The sequence below is a fragment of the Onychomys torridus genome, chromosome 1, assembly GCF_903995425.1.
Source record: "Onychomys torridus chromosome 1, mOncTor1.1, whole genome shotgun sequence".
NCBI classification, from domain to species: Eukaryota; Metazoa; Chordata; class Mammalia; order Rodentia; family Cricetidae; genus Onychomys; species Onychomys torridus.
In genome coordinates, this window is record NC_050443.1 from 127,414,281 (window position 1) to 127,436,198 (window position 21,918).

General features: G+C 38.9%; 1 protein-coding gene across 1 annotated transcript; it reads right to left on the reverse strand.

Annotated features, from left to right (window-relative positions):
• Positions 1-1,683: 1,683 nt before the first annotated feature.
• LOC118570592 (solute carrier family 22 member 19-like) lies at positions 1,684-21,430 on the reverse strand. Its single transcript, XM_036169252.1, has 10 exons — positions 21,029-21,430; positions 18,436-18,539; positions 17,945-18,099; positions 17,676-17,844; positions 17,000-17,123; positions 14,959-15,074; positions 13,418-13,632; positions 11,915-12,023; positions 2,998-3,201; positions 1,684-1,744 (listed from the first exon to the last, which is right to left on the reverse strand). The coding sequence occupies exons 1-10, from the start codon at positions 21,428-21,430 to the stop codon at positions 1,684-1,686; spliced, it is 1,659 nt and encodes a 552-aa protein (XP_036025145.1).
• Between the last annotated feature and the right edge of the window lie 488 nt (positions 21,431-21,918).

Sequence of the window (21,918 nt, forward strand, 5' to 3'; positions counted from 1 at the left end):
TCCATTGAAGTGTGGAATCAGATAAGCATGGTACTGGGACATCAACATGGCTTCAGGTGGGCAGCAAAGACCATGGACTAGTGTAAGTCCATTCAGCCTTTGGTGGTAACACATGCCATGGACATCAACACAGACTCTGGCTAAAGTAGGACCATGGACCAATGGCCATCAGTTGTACCCCAGGCCCAGACATCCTCATGGCAGAACAGACAATAGTCATCCAAATGATCCCTGATGGCAACCCAGGCCTCAGTTATCAACATAGACCCCAGCAACTATAGGGCCACAGACCCAAACATGGTGTTCTGTAGTAGCTGGTCTTGGCTGTATCCATGGCTTCAGGTGGCAGCACAGACCACAGAATAATGTATGACTTTTGGTGGTAACTCAGACCATGGACATCAACACAGACTCGGCTGCAGTAAGTCCTTGGACCCAGATGTAGCCCTCAGCAGCAGCCTGGACCAGGATATCACCATGATCACAGGAGACAGCACAGGACACTCAGATCAATTTGGCCCCTTGTTACAGTGGGGCTTCTAGACATCTGACTGGCATCAAGCAACAGTCCAGACCACAGATATCTGAGTGGTTCTTGGTGGCATCATGGGCCATGGACATCTACACAGACCCCAGCTGTGACAGGGCTATGGACTCAGACATGGCTGTGGTGGTATTGTGTTCCCCCAAATATTGTGCAACCTAATAAACTTATTTGGGTTCAGAGAACAGAAGAGCCACTAGATACAGAGGCTAGAAAATGGTGGCACTCATGCCTTTAATCCTAGCATTCCAGAGGCAGAAATCCGTCTGGATCTCTGTGAGTTCAAGGCCAGGTTGGAAACAGTCAAGCATGGTGACACACACCTTTAATCCCAAGAAGTGAGTCTTTAATCCCAGGAAGTGATGGCAGAAAGCAGAAAGGTATTTAAGGCATGAGGACCAGGAACTAGAGCAGGTTAAGCTTTCAGGCTTTTGAGCAGCAGTTCAGCTGAGATCCATTTGGATGAGGACTCAGAGGCTTCCAGTCTGAGGAAACAGGATCAGCTGAAGAACTGGCAAGGTGAGGTAGCTATGGCTTGTTCTGCTTCTCTGATCTTCCAGTATTCACCCCAAAAATCTGGCCTTGTGTTTGATATTATCAATAAGAACTTTTAAGATTGATGCTACACATGGCCTTTTCGACAGCCCTGGCCCAGACATCCCCATGGCCTCAGGTGGCAGTAAAGCCCACTCCATGATGGCCCCAGTAACAGCAGGGACCCAGGACATCAACATGGCTTCAAGTGGCAGCAAAGGCTCCTCATATCTGTCTGTTCCTCACAGCCTTTGAACCTCCATCTCTATCCACAGCACATGAACTGCTGTACTTCTCTTTCTCTCCATCTCTACCACAAGTCTTTCCCACACCTCCATCACACATTTGTTCACTGTAGTGGCATCTGCTGCCCCAATGTGTGGGACGAGGGCAGGCACTTGTGTGTCATCTCCACATTTCTTACTGTGAATAATTATAGGTGTTTTATGTATAATAATTTAGAAAAGTGGTACAAAATCCAATCCATATTTGCATCAGCATTTATTGAAAAATTGGCTAATACCTAGGATGCTCCTGGGACAGCACATTCTGAGTGACATTTTCTTTATCCTGCTATTTGACCAGAGGCTAGTTCTCAGAGTTCATTAAAATGGTGTCACTTTGATGATGGCACCTTCCTTATTTGTATGCCTTGAACCTTTCCACCTAGAACACACACAACAAATACCATCAACGTGTAAACGAAGCTGAAAGGACACAGAGAATAAAGGCATATCCTGATTCCTAAGAGCAATCTCATCCTTCATCCATCAGCTTTTGTAAAGTCTAAGATTCCTACCAAAGAATTTAAGTAAATCTGGGGAAATAAAAACCAACTCCTCCCTAGTAACCTCTAGGAGTCAGCTTTGATACTTACTCCCTTGATGGTCATAGCATTCTCTCAGGAGGTTTGAAGGAAAAATATCACAGGAAATATACCAACATTGAAAAATCCTCCTCATTCTTTTTTGTTTAATCTCATTATTGACTTTGTCATTCTTTCTGTTGTGAACTTTTCATACTTAATGAAACCAAGATGATCTGAATCTCACAGCAAAAATCACTGTCATCTGTGTCTGGTTCTATTTCCTCTAAGTTATTTAGTGATCATGGCAGACCACTAAGCCTTCAGAAACTGTCAGTTTCAGACAGCTTGCCAGCACTCACTGGGCTGACAGATGATTCTGATTCTTAAGGATGAAATGCCATTTGTATTTGTGCATACTTGTGAAATATAGGCAAGAACATCTGTTTCATGGTTGAATTAATGGGTAAGCTCAGTGCATTGAGTATTTTCTGCAAAAGAAGCAGGTTCTGAGTTCAAATCCTAGGAACTTGTGTACAAATCTGGGCATGGACATAAATGCCTCTAATTGTAGTTTTGTAGTACTCTTTGGTCTCCATACCAGCTCCTGGTTCATTGATGGAATCCTCAGAATGGGAAAAGTATGATTTGAGCATCTAATGCCCTTCTCTGGCCTCTGTATACATATACATACATACATATACATACATACATATACATATACATACACATACACATATATATATATATATATATATATATATATATATATATATATATATATATTACACATACACCACATTAACACATATGCTTTATGTGTTTTACATGAAGGCAGAGTGGGCAGAAGACATAAATTTGCCTATTTATCAATAAATCTCCTAGCACATCCTAGTAGAGCTGGTCTTTGTGTCTAGAGAAATCCAACCCAATTTGTATCTACCTTATGAAGGGATACAGGATAGACTCCTATACCAAACTCAATGACCACATGGGAAAAAGCCTAAATGCCTGATTGCTTGGAAGAGTGATGGTTTGAATGCTATTTTGCTTTCCACATCATTGACCATTAACATACAAGTCCTCTAAAATGGGAGGTAGAGGTGTTACTCACTCATTTTCCACATCTTGGATGGAGTCAGGTAGAGGCTTATTCTTGGTTTCAGGAAGGAGAAGAGGAACCAAGCCACCAAGGATGGAGATGACTCCATAAATGATCCAAGGTAATGAGGCAGAGTACATCGTGAGGGTCATTAAAACTGGAGCCACAGCTGCCCCAACATTACCAGCAGTACCAGTGAATCCCAATGCTCTTGCCCTTGGAAAATGAAGCATAATTCAGAAAAAAATCTAGCAAACTGGAACTCAATGTATTTGTGATTACATTAACCATGATTCAATGTGCAGAATATTTTAACTGTAAGATTTTTGTTACTTGCTTTGGAAATATCTGTTTTATTTGATAGTAATTTTGTTAGGTCAAATTAAAAGTCATACATAATGTGTTCCCTTACATGCAGTTCTAACATTTTAGCTTTTATGGAAGTGTGTGTGTGTTTGTGTGTGTGTGTGTGTGTGTGTGTGTGTGTGTGTGTGTGTATGTGTGTGTGTGTGTGTGTGTGTGTGTGTGTGTGTGTGGTGGGGGTTATGGGTATAGGGTGTGAAACTAGGAATGTCAACAAGAAGGAGGCAAAAAAATACTAAAGGAGAAGAGATTAGGTGTAGGAACAGAGAGGAGCAGGTGTCTTGGTTTACATTTTCTCAGGAAGACTGAGCTCTAGGTAACCAACCTTAAGTTTCTGAGAGATAATAGATCACCAGGTGATCAAACCTCCAGCTTCAATAGGACCAGAGAGCACAAGGCACTCAGGTTTCCCATTATTGCAAGATCACAGAGGACTCTGCAACCTGGTCTCCAGCCCAGTGCTCTCAGAGTTCAGTGCAGAGTTGTCTCCATTGTTCCCAGCATCCCTTGAGAAACTGGAGCTTTGGTTTTATCATCTCTGAGGCCATTATGTGTGCAGCATTCTGAAGTTTCCAGTGTTAAAGGTTATTCCAGGACCAAGAGTCTATATTTCTGTAATCCCATAGTTTACTTTGGCCTGTGGTGCCAACCACATCCCTCTGAGAGCAGACAGATTTCACTTCTTAAGTTTAGTGTCTTGCCTCCAGCAGGTCCATAGAATCTAAAAGGCCAAGATTTGACTCCAGCTGTTCACTTTGGTGCTTAGTATCTAGTCCCACCCTTGATCCTTGGCACACAACCCTGACAATTTCATCAACTCATTCAATATCATCATGTTTCACCAGTCCTCATAGCTGAATGCCATGTAGACATTCCTCCTAGAAGAAGCACAAGCATATCCCTATTGGATCTGGGACATGTCCTAGAGGCCAAGCCCAAGAATTCATGGTATTGAAGAAGAAAAAGAAAAATGAAATGGAATAGACAGACCATTAAGTAAATTATAGCAGAAACTCCCCAAATGTACAGAAGACAGACATCCAAATTCAAGACGTGTACAGAATTCCTAACAGACAAAATAAGAGAGGAAATACTCCATGATATATTAGAGTCAGGATGTATGGTGATATTTTATTTGTACTGAAATGTGATTTTATTTGTAAGTTAATAAAGTTGCCCTGGGTTCAGAGCAAGCTATAGCAGAAGCTGGGTGGTGGTAGTTACACGCCTTTAATCCCAGCACTTGGGAGGCAGAGCTAGGAGGATCCCTGTGTGTTCAAGGATAGAGCCAGCATGGAGACACACACCTTTAATCTCAATACCAACCATAGAAGACCTGGAGGTCTGTACAGACAGCCAGTGACAAGGAGGTCATGTGGCTGGGTTTACAACCAATGAGAAGGCAGAACACAGGAAGTAGGCCTCTTGTGGAGAGGAAAGACAGCAGCAGCAGTGAAGGGTAAGGTTTTCAGCTCTCAGCTCTTGCTCTGACCTCTTGGCTATTAACTGTGTATTTGGCTCCGTGTTTCTTATTTAACAAGATGGTTACATCTACAAGGATGTCAAAACACAAGTAAAGAAGGAATCCTGAAAGCAGCAAGAGAAAGGCCTCCACTCACACACAAAGACCCAGTGCAGAATTATCCCAGACTTTTCCCCAGCAACCATACAAGTCAGAAGAGCATCAAATGAAATATTCCAAGATTTGAATATAAACAAGTGTGAGGCAAATACATGACAGTCAGTAAATTTATCTTTAAAAACTAATAGAGAAATGAGGGCATTTCAAGACAGATACAAATTAAAGTGATTCCTGACAACCAGGTGAACACTGCAGAAAGTTCTTAGTTAATGATCTGCAAGGAGGAAGATGAGAGGCAGCTTTCTTCATGTGAATACATGCATACATACACTTAATCAAAAGCACAGATAAATAAAGTACATTTGGGAAAGAAACAACCATGTCCAACATAGCAACTCAGCAAACCCTCAAAATCAATATTGGAGGAAGAAAATAAATATTAACTGATGGGATCCAGGCCTGTCCAAGCCTTTCTTAACTTCCTTGATGAAAGAACAAATGGAATGGTAATTCTGTGTCCTTGTCCAGGGGCAGACTTGGCAGGGTCCTGTCTGCAGCTGGGTCTTATTAGTCCCAAGGCTTCTATGTAATTGGTCTGTGACATAGTTGAGATATCCTGTGATCTCTTTTCACAACATTGCTTGATTAGGTTCTGGTTAACTTTATCCCATCATGTATTAGCTTTCTGATGACTCTGTCCCATTTCCCCCTGCAAACAGTACTTTGGATGCTGTACCTTTTCATTCAACTTGCTGTCATGAGGCATCAGCCAATGTAGACCTCCTGATCCCAGCTTTCTGTCTTCATTATACTCTTACCCATTGACCTCCCCTCTTGTCACCTCTCCATCTGGGACCCTTATTCCTTCAGGTTCTGGTCAATCAATAATGCAGAAAACCCAACTATCACCTAACAAATTGTTAGTAAATATCAACCATTTCCATAATAAACTTAAGTGTAATTAGCTTAAACTCACCTCTAAAAAGACACAGACCAATTCAGAGAATTATAAAAGCAAGAACCAATTGTATGTTGTGGCCAAGAAACATCTCATCCAGCAAATACTAAAAAAACTCACTGTCAAATGATAGAAAACAAACTGCCAAACAGTTGTAAACATCAGGTGTAGCTATCATGCAAACCAAACTTCAAATCAAAGCTACTTAGAAGAGATAGGTTCTGATGTTATAATTGTGAGTGATTTGAATACCCTATTCTCAAATTTAGTTAGGTCTTCCAAAGTATAAATAGAGACTTTAGAGCTAATGTATACTATGGATGAACTTAACTTAACACAACAAACACACACACATTTATATATATGTATATATATATATGTATATATATGTATAAAATATTCCATTGACATATAGGACATATGCATTTTTAGCAGTAAATGGAACCTTCTCCAAAACTAATCATGTTATAGGATACAATCCAAATCCAAGAAGTGAAATACAGAGTCAATGCCTTGTCTCCTATCAGACCATAATACAATAAAACCAGAAATCAACCATAAGAGAAACTACAGAGACCACAAAAAATACTTGGACACTAAATAATGCTGCAGGCTGCAGGAAAATGTAATTGAATTCAGCTACTATGACAAAAGCTACTATATGGAAAGTTCAAGGATTTTTCCGAAGGTCAAGTCTTGGCTTAAGGAGTCTTGATGATATTTTAGCTTTTGTGTATTTTTTCCTTGTTCCTTCAATGATTTTCTTGTAATGCTATGTGTGCTTTCAAGAACTCCTAACAGTGTACTTATCTAAAATACCTATAAAGAATCTAAAGCCAAAGGATCTCCTGAACTAAGATAACACTCCTGTGGAAATGATGCCTGTTTCCTAGGTCAGGCGGATAGCTTTATTTCTTGTGCAATGTTGGTTGAGACCATCCTTTCTTATACAGCCTTTCTAACATTATAGACTCCTAACATTTTTACCAACCACTTCTAGCAATGTAGTTTGAGCACATACATTCCCTTTTTCTGATATACTAACCAATCAATAGCTCTCAGTTGACCTCCTCCTGTATCACTCCTCCTTGGGTTGCAAAAGAAAGCCTGATGGTTAATGCCTGGGGGAAAACTCCTATCTGCCTTTATGACCATGGGAGAATTCAAGCCTGGTGACCTTGCTCTGCCAGAGGATTGCTATTGCTTGTGTTTATAACTAAATACTTCAGAGATGAGGACATGGAGAGGTATAAGGAGACTTAGAAGAGGATTTTGCAGGAGAGAACTTGAGGATGAGATGGAGAAGAGAAAAGAGAATGGAAGAACTAGATGGGTAAGAACTGGAGAGGAACAAACTAGATGGGGAGGAACTAGATTGAAGGGCTAGAAGAGAGTACTAGAGGAACAAGATGGAAGATGAGGAAGAGCCAGATGGGGAAGAACAAGATGAGGAAGAACAAGAAGAGAAAGAAGGAGATGGGAGAGGAGCTAAGATGGAAAGGAACTAGATGGATGAACTTAGATGGGGCAGAACTAAAATGAGAGAATTAAGATAGAACTTAGAGGGGACTGCACATAAATGTAGAGAAATATCAGGCAAGAAAGGAGCTAGGCATAGAGTAGAATAGAAGCTGTGTAGAGAGAGAACTGACACAGAATAATGAAGTGTAAGGAGTTTTGCGTACATATTTTCATTAAAGAATAAGGAATAAATTACTGCAATTGAGATTAGAACAGTTTATGAAGCCAAACAAACAAAGTTCCTTCTTTCAAAAAGGTAGTAAGATTAATGAACCCCTAGCTAATCTGACAAAAACAAAGGGGGGAAGATGACAATTAGTAAGATCAGAGCTCAGAAGGTGTCATTGCAACTGACTCCAGTAAAATACAGACATCGTTAGAACTGATTGCAATAACTTATACTCTGAAAAATTGAACAACCCATAAGAGGTAAAGGAACTTCTAAATGATTATCACCTACCAAACTTAAAGCCCTGAGACATGAAAACTTAAACAGACCCATCACAGGCAATGAGACTGGAGCTGTTATTAAAAGTCTTCCCTCAAAGTAAAGCCTAGGACCAGATGGATTCACTGCTGGATTCCATTACACTTTCATGGAAGACAAAGACCCATCCTTTTTAATTTGTTCCTTAAAATAGATGATGAAGGAATACTACCAAATCCATTTAATAAATCCAGTAATATTCTGATATCACAAACATGTAAAAACACCACAAAAGAAAGAAAAAATAAGAAAATTGGAGATCAATTTCTTTGATTAACATATGAAAAAATTTTTTTACCCTTTCTTTTTTTATTAAGAAATTTTCTATTCATTTTACATACCAACCACAGATTCCCATGTCCTCCTTCTTCCCACCACCAAGCTTCCCCCCCAAAACACCCCCCATTCCCACCTCTTAACAAAATAACTGCAAACTGAATTCAGGAATACATGAAGGAGATTGTATATTGTGACCTAGTGGATATCATCCCAGGAAGACAAGGTCGGTTGAAAATATGTAAGGCAAAAAAGATAATATACCATAAAAAAAACTGAAGGACAGAAATCATAGTTACTTCAGTTGATGCTGGAAAGGCACTTGACAAGTTCAGTATGCTTCAATGATAAAAGTTCTAGAAACTTTAGGAATATATGGAACATGCCTCAAAATAATAATGGCTTCATACAATAATTGCATGAAGAAAAACTGAGAGCAATACTTCTAAAATCAAGAGTGAGACAAGAAAACATACTCTCTCCTCTCTTATTTTATATAGTGCTTGAAGTTTTAGCTATAGCAACTAGGACAGAGAAAAACATAAAATACATAATAACATCAGTAAAGGAATAAGTCAAATTATCCCTATTTGCATATGACATGATTCTTTACTTAATAGATTGTGGATGCCCACAGAGGCTTCCTATTAAGACCTTACTCAAGGTCAGAGAATTTGAGCTTGTTTTACCTAGTAGGGCTGCATAATGAATGATTTGGCCACAGGTGTGGTTACCAGGTGTTCTGAAGGGTCTGCACATGGCTGTACATTGTGGTTTGATTTTGAAAGGGGAATGTCTTTTGCCTTGCTCCTTGGCATTGTATTAAAAAGCCCATTGGAATAAACTCAAAGTGACTGGGTATTGACCCCGGGCCTTCACGAAGCTATCCTGTGTCTCTGTCCTTCTTATGTCTCTTATCTTTCTAATACTTCCTCATTCTCCTCTCCTTACCCCAAGAACCCTTTGACAGGTTAGAGCTGCACTCCGACAGACCCTGACAAAAGATCTTAAAAGATTCTACCAGAAAATTCTTTAACCTACTAAATACCAAAAGATGTTGCAGAATAGAAATCTTTATAAAAAGTCAGTATCCTTTATTTATACCATCAGTCTACTCCCAGTGAAAGAAACTAGGAAATACATCCCATTCAAAATAATTCCCCCCAAAAGGATTTAGGAATATATCTAACCAAAGATGTGAAAGACCTCTACAATGAAAATTAAAGGTATGAAGGAAATAAAAGAAGCTAGATGACTGGAAGACATTCCACATTCCTGAGTTAACAGAATTAATATTGTGGAAATGGCTATACTACTAAAATTAATTTACAGAATAAATATAATACCTATCAAAATTCTAGTGTTATATTTCACATGTTTAGAAAACTCCATACAAGAATTCATATGGATCCACAGAGGCTGTGATTAGTGAGAGGAACCCCAAGAGTAAGAACAGTGCTGGGGGTATTCCAATACGCAGTCTCAAATTACACTACCGAGCTATAGTGAAAAGACTGCTTGGGACTCACATAAAAGCAGACAGAGAGGATCAGTGGCAAAGAACAGAGGACTTGGAAATAAAATGTCAAAACTATGCTAAAAAAAAGTGAGTTTTGACAAGGGAGGAAGAAATAAACACTGGGAAAAAGATAACCTATTCACCCATTGGTACTGGCCAACTACTAGCAGAAGAATAAAAATTGATTCTTTCGCTTTGTGCAAAAATCATTTCAATATTGAATAAACACTTCTAACTTAAAACATAAAATCTGAAATGTCTAGAACAAACATAATGGAGACCATTTAAGATAATGAGGCAAGCTAACTTTCCAAACACCAATAGAACACCAATGGCACAGAATCAAATCCTGTTACCAACATATGAGACTAAGTGAAAATAAAATTTCTGCACAGCAAAAGAAATGATTAGCAGAGTATACAGAAAGCCTGAAGCTTTGAAGAAAATCTTTACCAGCTACACTTCAGAAAACGATGGAATATCCAGAATTTATTTATTTATTTATTTTTATTTATTTATTTATTTTTTGGTTTTTCAAGACAGGGTTTCCCTGTGTAGCTTTGCGCCCTTCCTGGGACTTGCTTTGTAGACCAGGCTGGCCTCGAACTCACAGAGATCCTCCTGCCTCTGCCTCCCGAGTGCTGGGATTTAAAGGCGTGCGCCACCACCCAGCTTTTTCCAGAATTTATAAAGTGCAGAAATTAAACGCCAAATAAATATAATTGAAGATCAACAAATGGACAAATATACTGAATAGATAGCTTTTAAAAAGAAAGAAATAAACACAAATGGCCAATAGTATTTTAAAAGATATCCAATATGTCTGCTAGTATAGGAAAGTCAAATTTAAACTACTTCTAGATATCACCTCACCTTGATCAGAATGACTATTATGAAGAAATCTGACAAAAAATACTTGAGAAAATGTGCTGAGAAAGAATCACTAATTCACTGTTGGTATTGTGCAAATTAATACAACCACTGAGGAAATCAGTTTGCAGTTTTTTCAAAAAGTTAAGACTATAACTACCAAAGGACCTAGCAATTGCACTTTTGGACATAAACCCCTAGACCTCCACATTCTGTTATAGAAATATCTGCACCCTCATGTATATTGTAGACACATTTATGATAGGAAAGAACTGGAATGAAAGTAGTTGTCCTGCAACAGTTGAATGAATAATGAAAATGTGCTGTATAAATACATATAAGAATGGAATAGTACTCTGCTCTCCAGAAAAATGAAATTACAGCATTTGTAGGAAAATGGATGGACTTAGAATGTATGACATCACACAGCTCAGAAAGAAATAGGTACGTGTTTGTGGTTGAGCTATTGTGCACCCCAATAGACTTATCTGAGGTCAGAGAACAGAACAGTCACTAGTCATACATAGAATCCAGGCATGGTGGCACACACCTTAATCTCAGGACTTGAAATCTCCTGTCTTTCCTGGGAAAGACACAAGCCTTTAATCCCAGGAAGTAATGGCAGGAAGCAGAAAGGTATCTAAGGTGTGATGACCAGGAACTAGAGCCTTTTTAAGCTTTTAGCTTTTAGCAGCAGTTCAGCTGAGATCCATTTGTATGAGGACAGAGAGGCTTTCAGTCTGAGGAAACAGGATCAGCTTAGAATTTGGCATTGTACTGAAATGACGAGGACAAGGAGTTCTACTGGCAGGAAGAAGGGCTTGCAGAAGAGGGGACAAAGAGATGAAAAGGAATTTGTGAAAATGTGATGACCAGATCCATTACTCACACCCACTTTAAGGCATGTAAATGAGCACATGCAGGGGTGTACGAGTGCATGTGTGCATTTGTGCAGATGCACACATACCCACAGACACATGCACACAAAGGTGTGAAGGTAGAAGTGGCATCAGCTGAGAAGAAGCTATTCAGCAGGAACGGCACGTGGGTAAGTGTGATAGAGGGTGAACACAACCACAGTACAGTCTATATCTGCATGAAATTGCTAAAACAAACAATTGTCATAAAAACCTAATTATAAATGAAAGGGACAGAAGTGTTTTTTCTCACAGCACTTATGTTTTGGGTAGCTCCAAATAGCCCCATGAGGTCTTTATTAGTTAATACAACTGGAGTACAGTTGGACTAATTTATCTTGTAAAAAGCCAATTCTTAGAAACTTCGGTCACTGTTGTAATCACTACAATTGATTGCTGTTGATAACTACCCAGGTGCTTACAGCAAGTCATGTACCTGATCACGGTGGGGAGTAGCTCATTTGAATGTAGAATATTACTGTTAATAATCACAACATAATTTGCTCCTGCCAGTGTTATCAAAACTGCATGCAGGGTCTGCATTTCTGTGGAGAGAAAAATCAGGGACAATGGTCATTCTGAGGTGAAGGAATTTACTTTCTACTTGTAAGTGGAGAATACAGAGAGTAAAAGTGGTTAATAATTTAAGAAAGGTGACCTAGCTGCACGTACTGGTTTAAGAAGAATTAACACTGTGGTTCACTGTATTCCTACACCCAGTATCTCTGACACATTTCAGAAGTTGAAGTTGAGAGCTTGGTGAATCAAGGATATACTCATCGACTTTCATGTTTTCTACCCAGGATCTCACTGTCCTTACAACAGAATACAGGGTTGTCATGGGGAAATTACAGAGTACTGTGTACTCATTTGAATATTCAGGAGGAATGTTCCATGGATAAGAAGGATGGAAGGTGAACCTGACATAGTACATTCACCTGCATGAATGTCAGAAACAAAATAAATGCTATAAAAACATAATAAAAATTAGAAGAATAGAAGTTGTATATCTCATGGCACTTGCATTTTGGGTGACTCCAATTATTCACATGAGATATTATTCATTTTATATTTCAGTATGGTAGAAGGGTGTCATGGAAGGAGAGACGTGGGCAAGCTGGAATCAGTTTCATTTGACATGGTGTTTCAAGATTCAAGAATAAGGGATTTGCTGCTGACATCCAGGAGTTGTGCAGATTTTTAAAACATACCACAGTCCCGAGCTTCAGCACACCTTCAGGACTGCCTGGGAACTGTGCTCCTTGCCCACACCCACATGACACCACAGGTTCAGTCTGGCCGTCCTGCTGCCTAGACCACTCTGACTTCCTTGTACTTGTTTTGTACTTCAACACAAGCAATCCTCATTATCTTGATACAACTCTGCAAATCAGCTTTGAACTTGCAGTGTCCCGAGAGTCATGACTACACTCATACAGTTTGGGAAACACCTTGTCACTGAAGTTGAAGCAACAAGACTCAGTGGGACAGAGGATGTGACAGTACATTATGATCATTTGGGTCAGAATTATAAGAACTGAAACCTACATGACTGCTATGAAAATGTCATTGAGAACGAATGAGGGGCAGATACTTCCGAGGGATTGGAGAGGACAATAAAGCAGAAAATGATGTAATTACATTTTAATTAAAAATGTACTTGAACAATGAGTAAATGATCTATTACTGACCTGTAGAAACGTGGGAATAAATGGCTCCAATGTTCTAGATACTTCTTGAATGTACTAGACTTTCACATATTTAAACCAAACTTACTGGTTTTGGTTTTTCTCTCAGTGTCTGAATGGAGGAAAGTTCCTAAATATCTGCTTACTGAAAAATTTCGGGATGTAATTTTTTTTTCTCATAAGTAGGACCTGAAAAACACTGATGAAAGGGACTGGGTATTTTTCCCCCTCTAACCACCAACTTTATTCACCTTCAGGAACAAGCACTGTAGCCAGGATGGTGATTCCAAACAGGAAACAGAGGAACAGTTGACTTATTCTACGGCCAATGTGGTTCAGTACAAACATTGCAGCAACACAGGCTGGGATGGACATTACAGCCGAGAGACACTGCATTAGGAAGACATTACTTTTCAGGTGTTGGAGGTGGATGCTGTAGCCAAATATAGGAATTGCTGTTGTAAATCTGTAAGAACAAAGAGGAGAGTCACATCATACTACTTAGAGTTGACATCCAAAGGCAAGAATATGATTATCCCAAGAAGATGTTATTAGTTGTTCAATTATGATGGCCTATCTGTATTTTGACCTATTTGTATTTACTTGAGAGATAATGTAATAATCATCCTAAAATCATTTATTCTGACAGGATATATTACTGTTGGATTTTTAAGGAGAGGCAGAGTGTTTGTTGAATGTATAATAGATCCAATCAGATTTTAGCATTTTTTCCTCTAACTTGATCTTAGTGAAGGTTATAACTTTTTTAATTTTAAAAATATTTTCTTAATCATTTTTCAAATATGTACAATGTATTTTGATGGTGTTCTTCCCTAATTCTTCCTCACAATTTCTCCATAGCCCTCTTGCACATCCTGACCATAACTAGCTTCAGGGATCCTTTTCATTAAAAACAGGTATAATTTAATATAACATATTCTGATTAAATTTTACTCCCTCAAACTCCTCCCAGTTCTTCCTCACTTTCCCTTCCATGTGGGTCCACACCCTTTCTGTCTCTTTTTAGAAAGCACACAGGCATCTAAGGAATCATGAAAATTCTAGGATTATAATAATCATAATAAACTAAGGTAAGATAAAACAATAAAAGTTCTGATTAGGACAAACGAACAGATAGAACAAATGAGCAAAAGAGTAAAGCACAGAAACACATACAGATGCAGAGACACACATGTTCAAACACACAGGATCCTATAAAACACGGGAAGCCATAATGTGTACACAAATGATCTGTAAGATTAGAAAAATGCCCTGACACAACAATATGAAACAAAAACCCCTCCAAAGATACCATTGTGTTATTTTTGTGCTGGCCATGTACTGTTGGGAATAGGAACTACCCTTAAGAGTGGTTTGTTTCCTTGGTGAGACTCCATTGGAGAAAACTAATTTTTCATTTGCAAGTGGACTGGGTTCTTAACTGGGCTTTCCCCAAGTGAGGATATTATAACTTTACATTTGTATCTATTATTGAAAAGTATATACTTGTGTAATTTACATTAAAATTTTTATTTCCATTGAAATAGAGAATAACAAATGGCAAATGCAGAGAAGTCTGGAACATGACTGAAGATTCATCATGATTCTGCATTGACAACCCTGCCAGGGTGTTGTAAACAGCATACCCCTCACTCTATAGTTAGTTCTGTGCTTCTATATCCCAAACCTCTAGAATACCACCAGATATAAAAATCCCTCATTTTTATCTTCAACTCTGTGGTTGGGAAAATTCATCCCTCTACCATTTTAAGAGTCAGTGTATGAAGCCTACCTCAAAAGGCACAGGAGAAGCACATGCTTTCGCAAGTTGGGTGTGCGGAATAAGTCACGCAGAGAAGGTTTTGTTTGTGTTGCCTCTAGCTCTTCCCTCATGGTGGTTCTCACAACCTTCAGCAAGAGCATCAAGAACTGTTTAGTTTTCACAAAATGATGAGCATTTTGGAGCATACTGGGCACTCACAGAATACCAGGTCAGAATCTACTGGATATTGTTGTTTTTATTCTTTCTTGGGAGGCCTGCCATCCAGCTCCCAAATAAATTCCAGCCATAACTTTCCAATTCTTATCTCCATGTTCTGATAGGAATTAGTCTATGGAGAAATACAAATCATTTAAAAGTCCAAAGTCCAAAGTTCATCTGATACTCAAGGGAGTCTCTTTCTTTCTCAGTGCCCCGTGAAATACTTCTTTATTTTGAAAATCAATAAAATATGTCAACAATGCTCTTCCCTTCATAATCCAAACTTTTATATAATAAACTAGATGATTTACATCTACACTTCAAGAGATTAGAATAAATGTTCCTATTTCAAAAGAGAAGTGTGGGGATATAACAACAAATGACTGTACCTACAGGACTGAAACTCAGAAATGAAAACATTTAATACTAGTCCACGTCTGGCATCTGGGGCTCATAATGGAATCTTCTTAGCACTAAAAAATTAAATAGTCTTTAAATATCTTTGTTCATGTCCATAGGTTAGTGCTTCTGTCAGCCTTAATAAAGATTTTGTATGTAGTGAGTAGAAGTCATTGAAGACTCACAATTGTCAAAGTAAGTGACTATTCAGTGTTTATCTCCAAGGGAAATGTCTCTATCACCCCCTTGCAGGTTACAGAAACGTCATGGAAAAGGGAGAGGAAAGGTTTAGAAGAAGTGATGGAAAATGTGTGATTCCATCTTTTATAGACATGCATTGGAATCTTGAACTTTCATCAGCTATGATTACCTGCATAAGACTTGCCATTGTTATGCCAGTAAATATACCATCTGTGGGGGTAGATAGTATATTTTTTTGTAAAATGGCAGGAGAGAGCCTTTGGTGGGTTTGAGCCAATGTGCTCCATGGCAGGTGAGGGAGATATGCCATGCAGACATGGCCAGCAGTGGCCAAGGGGGCATGGCAGAAAGTCCCTAACACCATGCAGACACAACACCCACATGGAATGTTTTATTGGGGGAGAGGTAGAAGGGAAGAGAGGGAAAGAGAGAAAAAGAGAGATTGAAAGAGAGGATAAAGAAAGTGAGGGAGGGAGGGAGAGAGAGAAGAGAGGATCGAGAGACAGAGACAGACACAAAGAGAGAGATAGAGGTGTGTGTGCCTTTTCTGTCAGGAGAAAGGAAGGAAGAGAGAGAAGATGGGTAGGGGTTTTCTCTTAAAGAGGACTTTATATAAGATGATGTTGTCAGGATGCTGGGTGGGTCCCCAAGGGGCATGTCTGAATGCTAACATTATTGAGAGAAGTGCTCATGAGCCCCATCTCCATTTCACAACCTGTATGTAGTTAGTCATTGTTAGGGCATAGGAGCTCATAAAGCCATACTCCCTTCTGAGGATACATTGGCAGCTAATGGTTGCTGAGGGATAAATAGACATTTCTTCAGTTATGTACCCACTTCTAAGATGCCCATGTTCCTGTAGGTAGATCCTCAAAATGTTTCTGTAAATGACTTAAACTGGACAAATTAGATCACAATAAAGAAGATATAAAAAGAGAGACTAGGATACAAGAAGGTAGAAATAGGACTAGTTAAGAAGTATATGAGATTCATTACGTTTGGTAATAATCAGGGGGTATAAATAAATCAATGCAGTATATGCACATATAAAATTTCAGTCTTAATGCATTATGTATAACTTATATATGCTAATAAAAAGTTTAAAAGTGAAAGGAATCATCAATGAAGGATTTTGTTTTACAAAGTCCTCTTTGAATGATTTAATGATGGCACATTGTTTCCTGGGCACTAACTCATACACATGTCAAGCTTGTGTTTCCTTTATGTCATAACAAGCTTGCATTATGCTCACCTCCATGGTTAGGGCATCTCCAGAATTCTTCACTCCATTCTTGCATGCAACTTTTCTAAGTTCCTGTAAGCCCTTCTGGGGTTTGTTGGTCACAATCAGCCATCTTGCTGACTCTGACAGCCACCTACTCAAGAAGATATTGTTCATAAATTCTGAAGAAGTCATTTTCTATACTAAATTTATTCTTGAATAGTAGTGTTAAAATGAATACCTATAAGTTATTCAGTTTTAACAAAATGTATAATCTGATATCATGAGGAACGTTGCCTAGGACAACAGGAAATGATTCAGCCATGCAGAGCATCTGCACTCCTAGAATGAAGACCTGGAGTCACATTGATCTGTCCCCCTCACTAGGATACAGGTTTTAATGGAGGTCATAGAACTAGAATGTGAAGGATGTTTCTCCCGATAATTTCCAAATTTCCTGTTAGGCTGTAGAGAATGTTTATTCATCATATGTCTGTTCCCTAAATGAAGAACCCATGAATAATTTTTCCTGTAATTGTATCACCCAGAGGAGTAATGATACAATAAACATTGTCTTGTGGACACAACAGGACTGACACATATATGAGTTCACAGAGACAGTGACAAATGCATTTCTTATGTCCCGATTTAATGGACATGGTCATCTCAGGATTGCAAAACATAGAGGAGGAAAGAAAGCTCATACCTTGCAGGTATAAGGCAGAAAAATATTGGCACAGACATTACCAGCTGGAGGTGGTGCCAGTTTCGAAATGTCAATGCCAGGCCTGTCATTACTATTCTTCCAAAACTGGAAGCACATAGTGTCAAGGTTGTCATCAGGGCTTTGAATTTAGGGCTTGTCCATTCTATCACTTAAAGGAAAGAAAAATGAATCTTGAATTCTCCTAATGGTGGGAAGGACATCCACATCAACAAAAGCTTGAACAATGTCCATCAAAAGCTTTGACTTACTGAGCATCACAGTATTCGGGTATATGGTTGAGATACAAATCCCTTTCAGGAAGTGAAGTAAGCAGTAGATGAAGAAGGTGGGAGCCAGAGCTGCACAGGTCCCAGTGATGGCCATTGGAAGTAAAGCACATGTGAGGGTTAACTTCCTCCCAAACCTGAGGAAAAGACAAAGTAATGCAGTTGTTAAAAAGAAGACACAGGAAGCATTTGTATAATCCCTGAGGTTGACTTTTCTCATTTTTCTAAACCATGTTTTTCTTTGTCTCTTAATCATTTTGACCTCTTCAATGTTTAATGGGATGTTAGTTCTGTGTCAACACAACACACAGACTTTTAAACGCCAACTGAAATGTCTGCCCATGTTTCGTCATTTCTAGTGTCAAAGGTACACCCAGTGGAACATTATCTGCAGTTACTGTTTCCTGAGTGTATGAGTTACAGATGATGAAAATACTCACATGTAGAGAGAAATTTAAAGTACAGACACTCACCTGTCTGATAATTGGCCACCTAGGAAACTTCCTACCAAAATTCCAATCATGAATACGAATTTAGCTACTGAATCCAGTAGCTGAGATCCACACACCAGGTCCCACTGGAAGAGAAGGAAATCAGCATGACAGCCTGTCACTATAATTTGTTCCAAATTATTCAACATGAGCTTCCTATTCCACTGAACCCATCTTCCTCTCCACCTTCCCTTTTCATTATTTCCTATCCAGTTATAGCTTTAATAAATCTGCTCCCAGTAGTCTTTCTGTAGTTACATAGGTTATACTAGTAACTTGTAACCTATGCTAAGAAGTTCTCAAATGTGGCTGTGGTTGATATATTACACACCAAGAAAAACTTACCTGAGGGTCAGAGACAGAACAGTCATCATATTCAACATAGGTTTAGGCAGTGGTGGACACACCTTTTATCCTTGCATTCCAGAGGCAGAGATCCATTTGGATCTCTGTGAGTTCAAAGCCGCACTGGAAACAGCCAGGCGTAGTGGCACATGCCTTTAATCCCAAGAAGTGATGGCAGGAAGCAGAAAGGTATATAAGGCATGAGGACCAGGAACTAGAGCCTTTTTAGCTTTTAACTTTTAGCAGACGTTCAGCTGAGATCCATTTGGGTGAGGACTCAGAGGATTTCAGTCTGAGGAAACAAGATCAGCTGAGGATTTGGCAAGGTGTGGTTGGGTATGGCTTGTTCTGTTTCTCTGATCTTTCATTGCTCACCCATATATTTAGATCCATGTTCTTTATTTAATAAGACTGGTTAGAAATTCATCTACAGTTACCCTAGAATTCAATGATTCATGAACCTTAATTTTTTTATACCAGTTCACATTCATCCATGCATAGCCTCCTCTATGACTCCTCTCAGAGTACAGCACAACTAGAGCCTGATCATTGTTTTTGTTTAACTTATTTATTTATAAATTTTTGCATGAGTGCAGTGTACTAGCAATTACCAACATTCTAGTCTATAAAAAATGTGAACTACTGGGAATATTTTGCAGTGTTGAATACTGAATCTTGGTCCTCACAAGTGCTGCAGATGCATTCTGTCATAGACCTACATATTTAGCCACAACTGTGGCTTTGTACAACCTCCTATGTGTTTTAAATTTTAAATAAAATCTGAATAGTGCTTGCTTGTCACAACACTTGGGCAGTTAAACTAATTAGACACACAAGAATTATGTCTTTTACATATATTTTCTGATTATTACTTAATTTATTCTTTGAAATTTCATGCATGAATGCAAAGCACTATGATATTATCCAACCTTTATATCCCCTACAACTACCTCTGAAATTCTGGAACACACCCATTTCCAAACCTCAAGTCCTTTTTGTATAGTCTACTATTTGCTTAATGTTGCCTGTATGTGCACTGGAGCATAGGCAACCTAGTCCTGATCATTCCTCTAAAGTAGGGTAATAGTCCCTCCTCTAGCAACCATCAACTCCTAATAGATCTTCAGCTAGGAGTGGGGCCTTCTGAGTTCTGCTCCAATCTATGCTGGAATTTTGATTGGCTTGATCTTGTGCTGGTGTTACACAAATAACCACTATTTCTGTGAGTTCATGTATGAGGATGTTTCTTCATCTTTCAAATTCTTTTTATTGCTCTTAAAAATTTTAAACTAAAATATAATCACATTACTTCCATCATACTCATTCTTCCCTCCAACACCTCCCTCCAACATCTCTCTGAAGGTTGTCTGTAAAATGTTATGAAAATTCACTGTTGAGTAAGCCAATTCCAAAATATAATTTAAAATAAGGAATTTGAAAGAAAGTAAAATACTCGGGTGGACAATGATGCTCCCAAAAGTCCTTGGATGTTAAGCAGCAATCCCAGTGCCAGGCATAAGAAATAATGTTATAGGAGTTACTGTTCAGTAGGTCCCACAGCCCTCCAAAAGTACACAGGCTGTTACTATTTATTGCTCATGGATACGTACAGTAAGTAAATGTTAAGACCCTATTCCTGAAGACACCACACACTTCTTTTTTTGCATAACATAGAAAACACTGTCAAATCAAACTGGAAAATTTCTCCTTGTTGGCTACTTTTCATAGTTGCAGATGTTGCTATGTAGACTGTAGGTATAGAAAAGCTGTCAATGGCCTTATCTAGCACTTTACCCTACACACTGCAATACCAACCTACATGACAGCATGGTCACAGGTGCAATAGTGACATGACTGTTATATGAAACAACCATTTCTGATTGGATTTGAAGACTTCTACAGAGGAAGAAGTTCATGCCTGAAAATGTAAAGCCTCTTAGAATCCCATGACTTAGAAGGAGATAGGTCCTGAGGAAGAAGGTACTGTTGTTATTTTGCTAAATGGTCTGTTGTCTAATTTTCTTCTAAGTATTACTTCTTAACATGAGCTCATTACTAGAACAAAAGGATCAGAAACATAAATCTTTATGTTTGAGTCATTAAAATTTTTGAGTAAGACTCTTGCAATTTATCAGGCAGTAAATAAGCTCCAACAATATATAATATTTGTGCTATTACCAAACTGTAGTGACAAATTCACTGAGGGGGTGATATTATTGAAGCCACTTACCTCAGTCACTGTGGTGGAGAGGAACATACTTTGGTCATATACCCAGCCATCCACACAGGGCTCTGTGTCTGGCTCTGTCACATTGGAGAAGGTGCCATTCAGATGAAGGAGATGCCACTGTGGTTGGACAAAGCGACGGCACTTGTCTGGCTTCATGTTGGTGTCCAGTGGGATGGAGATCCTCAGGAGGTCATCTTGGCTCAGGCTTTCACTCTCACTGTCAGAGACAGTGTCATTGTCAAGGATGTGGACCCAGCAGCGATGACCAGGGATGGCTGCAGTAAAGTTCTCCAAAACAGTATGAGGAGTCACCATGACATTGCAAATCAGAAGGAAAGCCATCTGAAGGATCTGGTATCTCCCCATGCTTCCGACTTGATTCAAGAGATCCTGAAAGGCCATTGTGGCTGAATGACTGTCTCCAATGGGAAACAGAAATGCTTACACCCAGGGGAATATAAATACTTAAATAAAGTTATGCATCACAGAAACACACTAAATAGGCTTGTTCTTGAGCTTTTCTTAATATGCCCATCTTCACATCACACCAGTTATAGAACTGTGATTTGTTCTGTTGTTGGTATCAGGGAGTGACCTGTTTTCTGCCAGGTAACCAAAAAAAATTCTGCTAATATTTATCCTATAATCCAATCTGTTAAACATTTACTTTATTAGAAACTTTGAGCACCACCCTCCATGGTCAATTCTGGAAAATGACCTGTAACTCCCTGAAAAGAAACTAGAGTTAATCTGTAGACAAATTTCTAAACAGTCTTATTAAATAAGAAACACAGAGCCAAATTCAGAGGTAATAGCCAAAGAGATTAGCGAACTAGGAAAGAGCCACAATTAGCCTTATCTTACCACCTCATTGCAATTTCTTCCCCAGA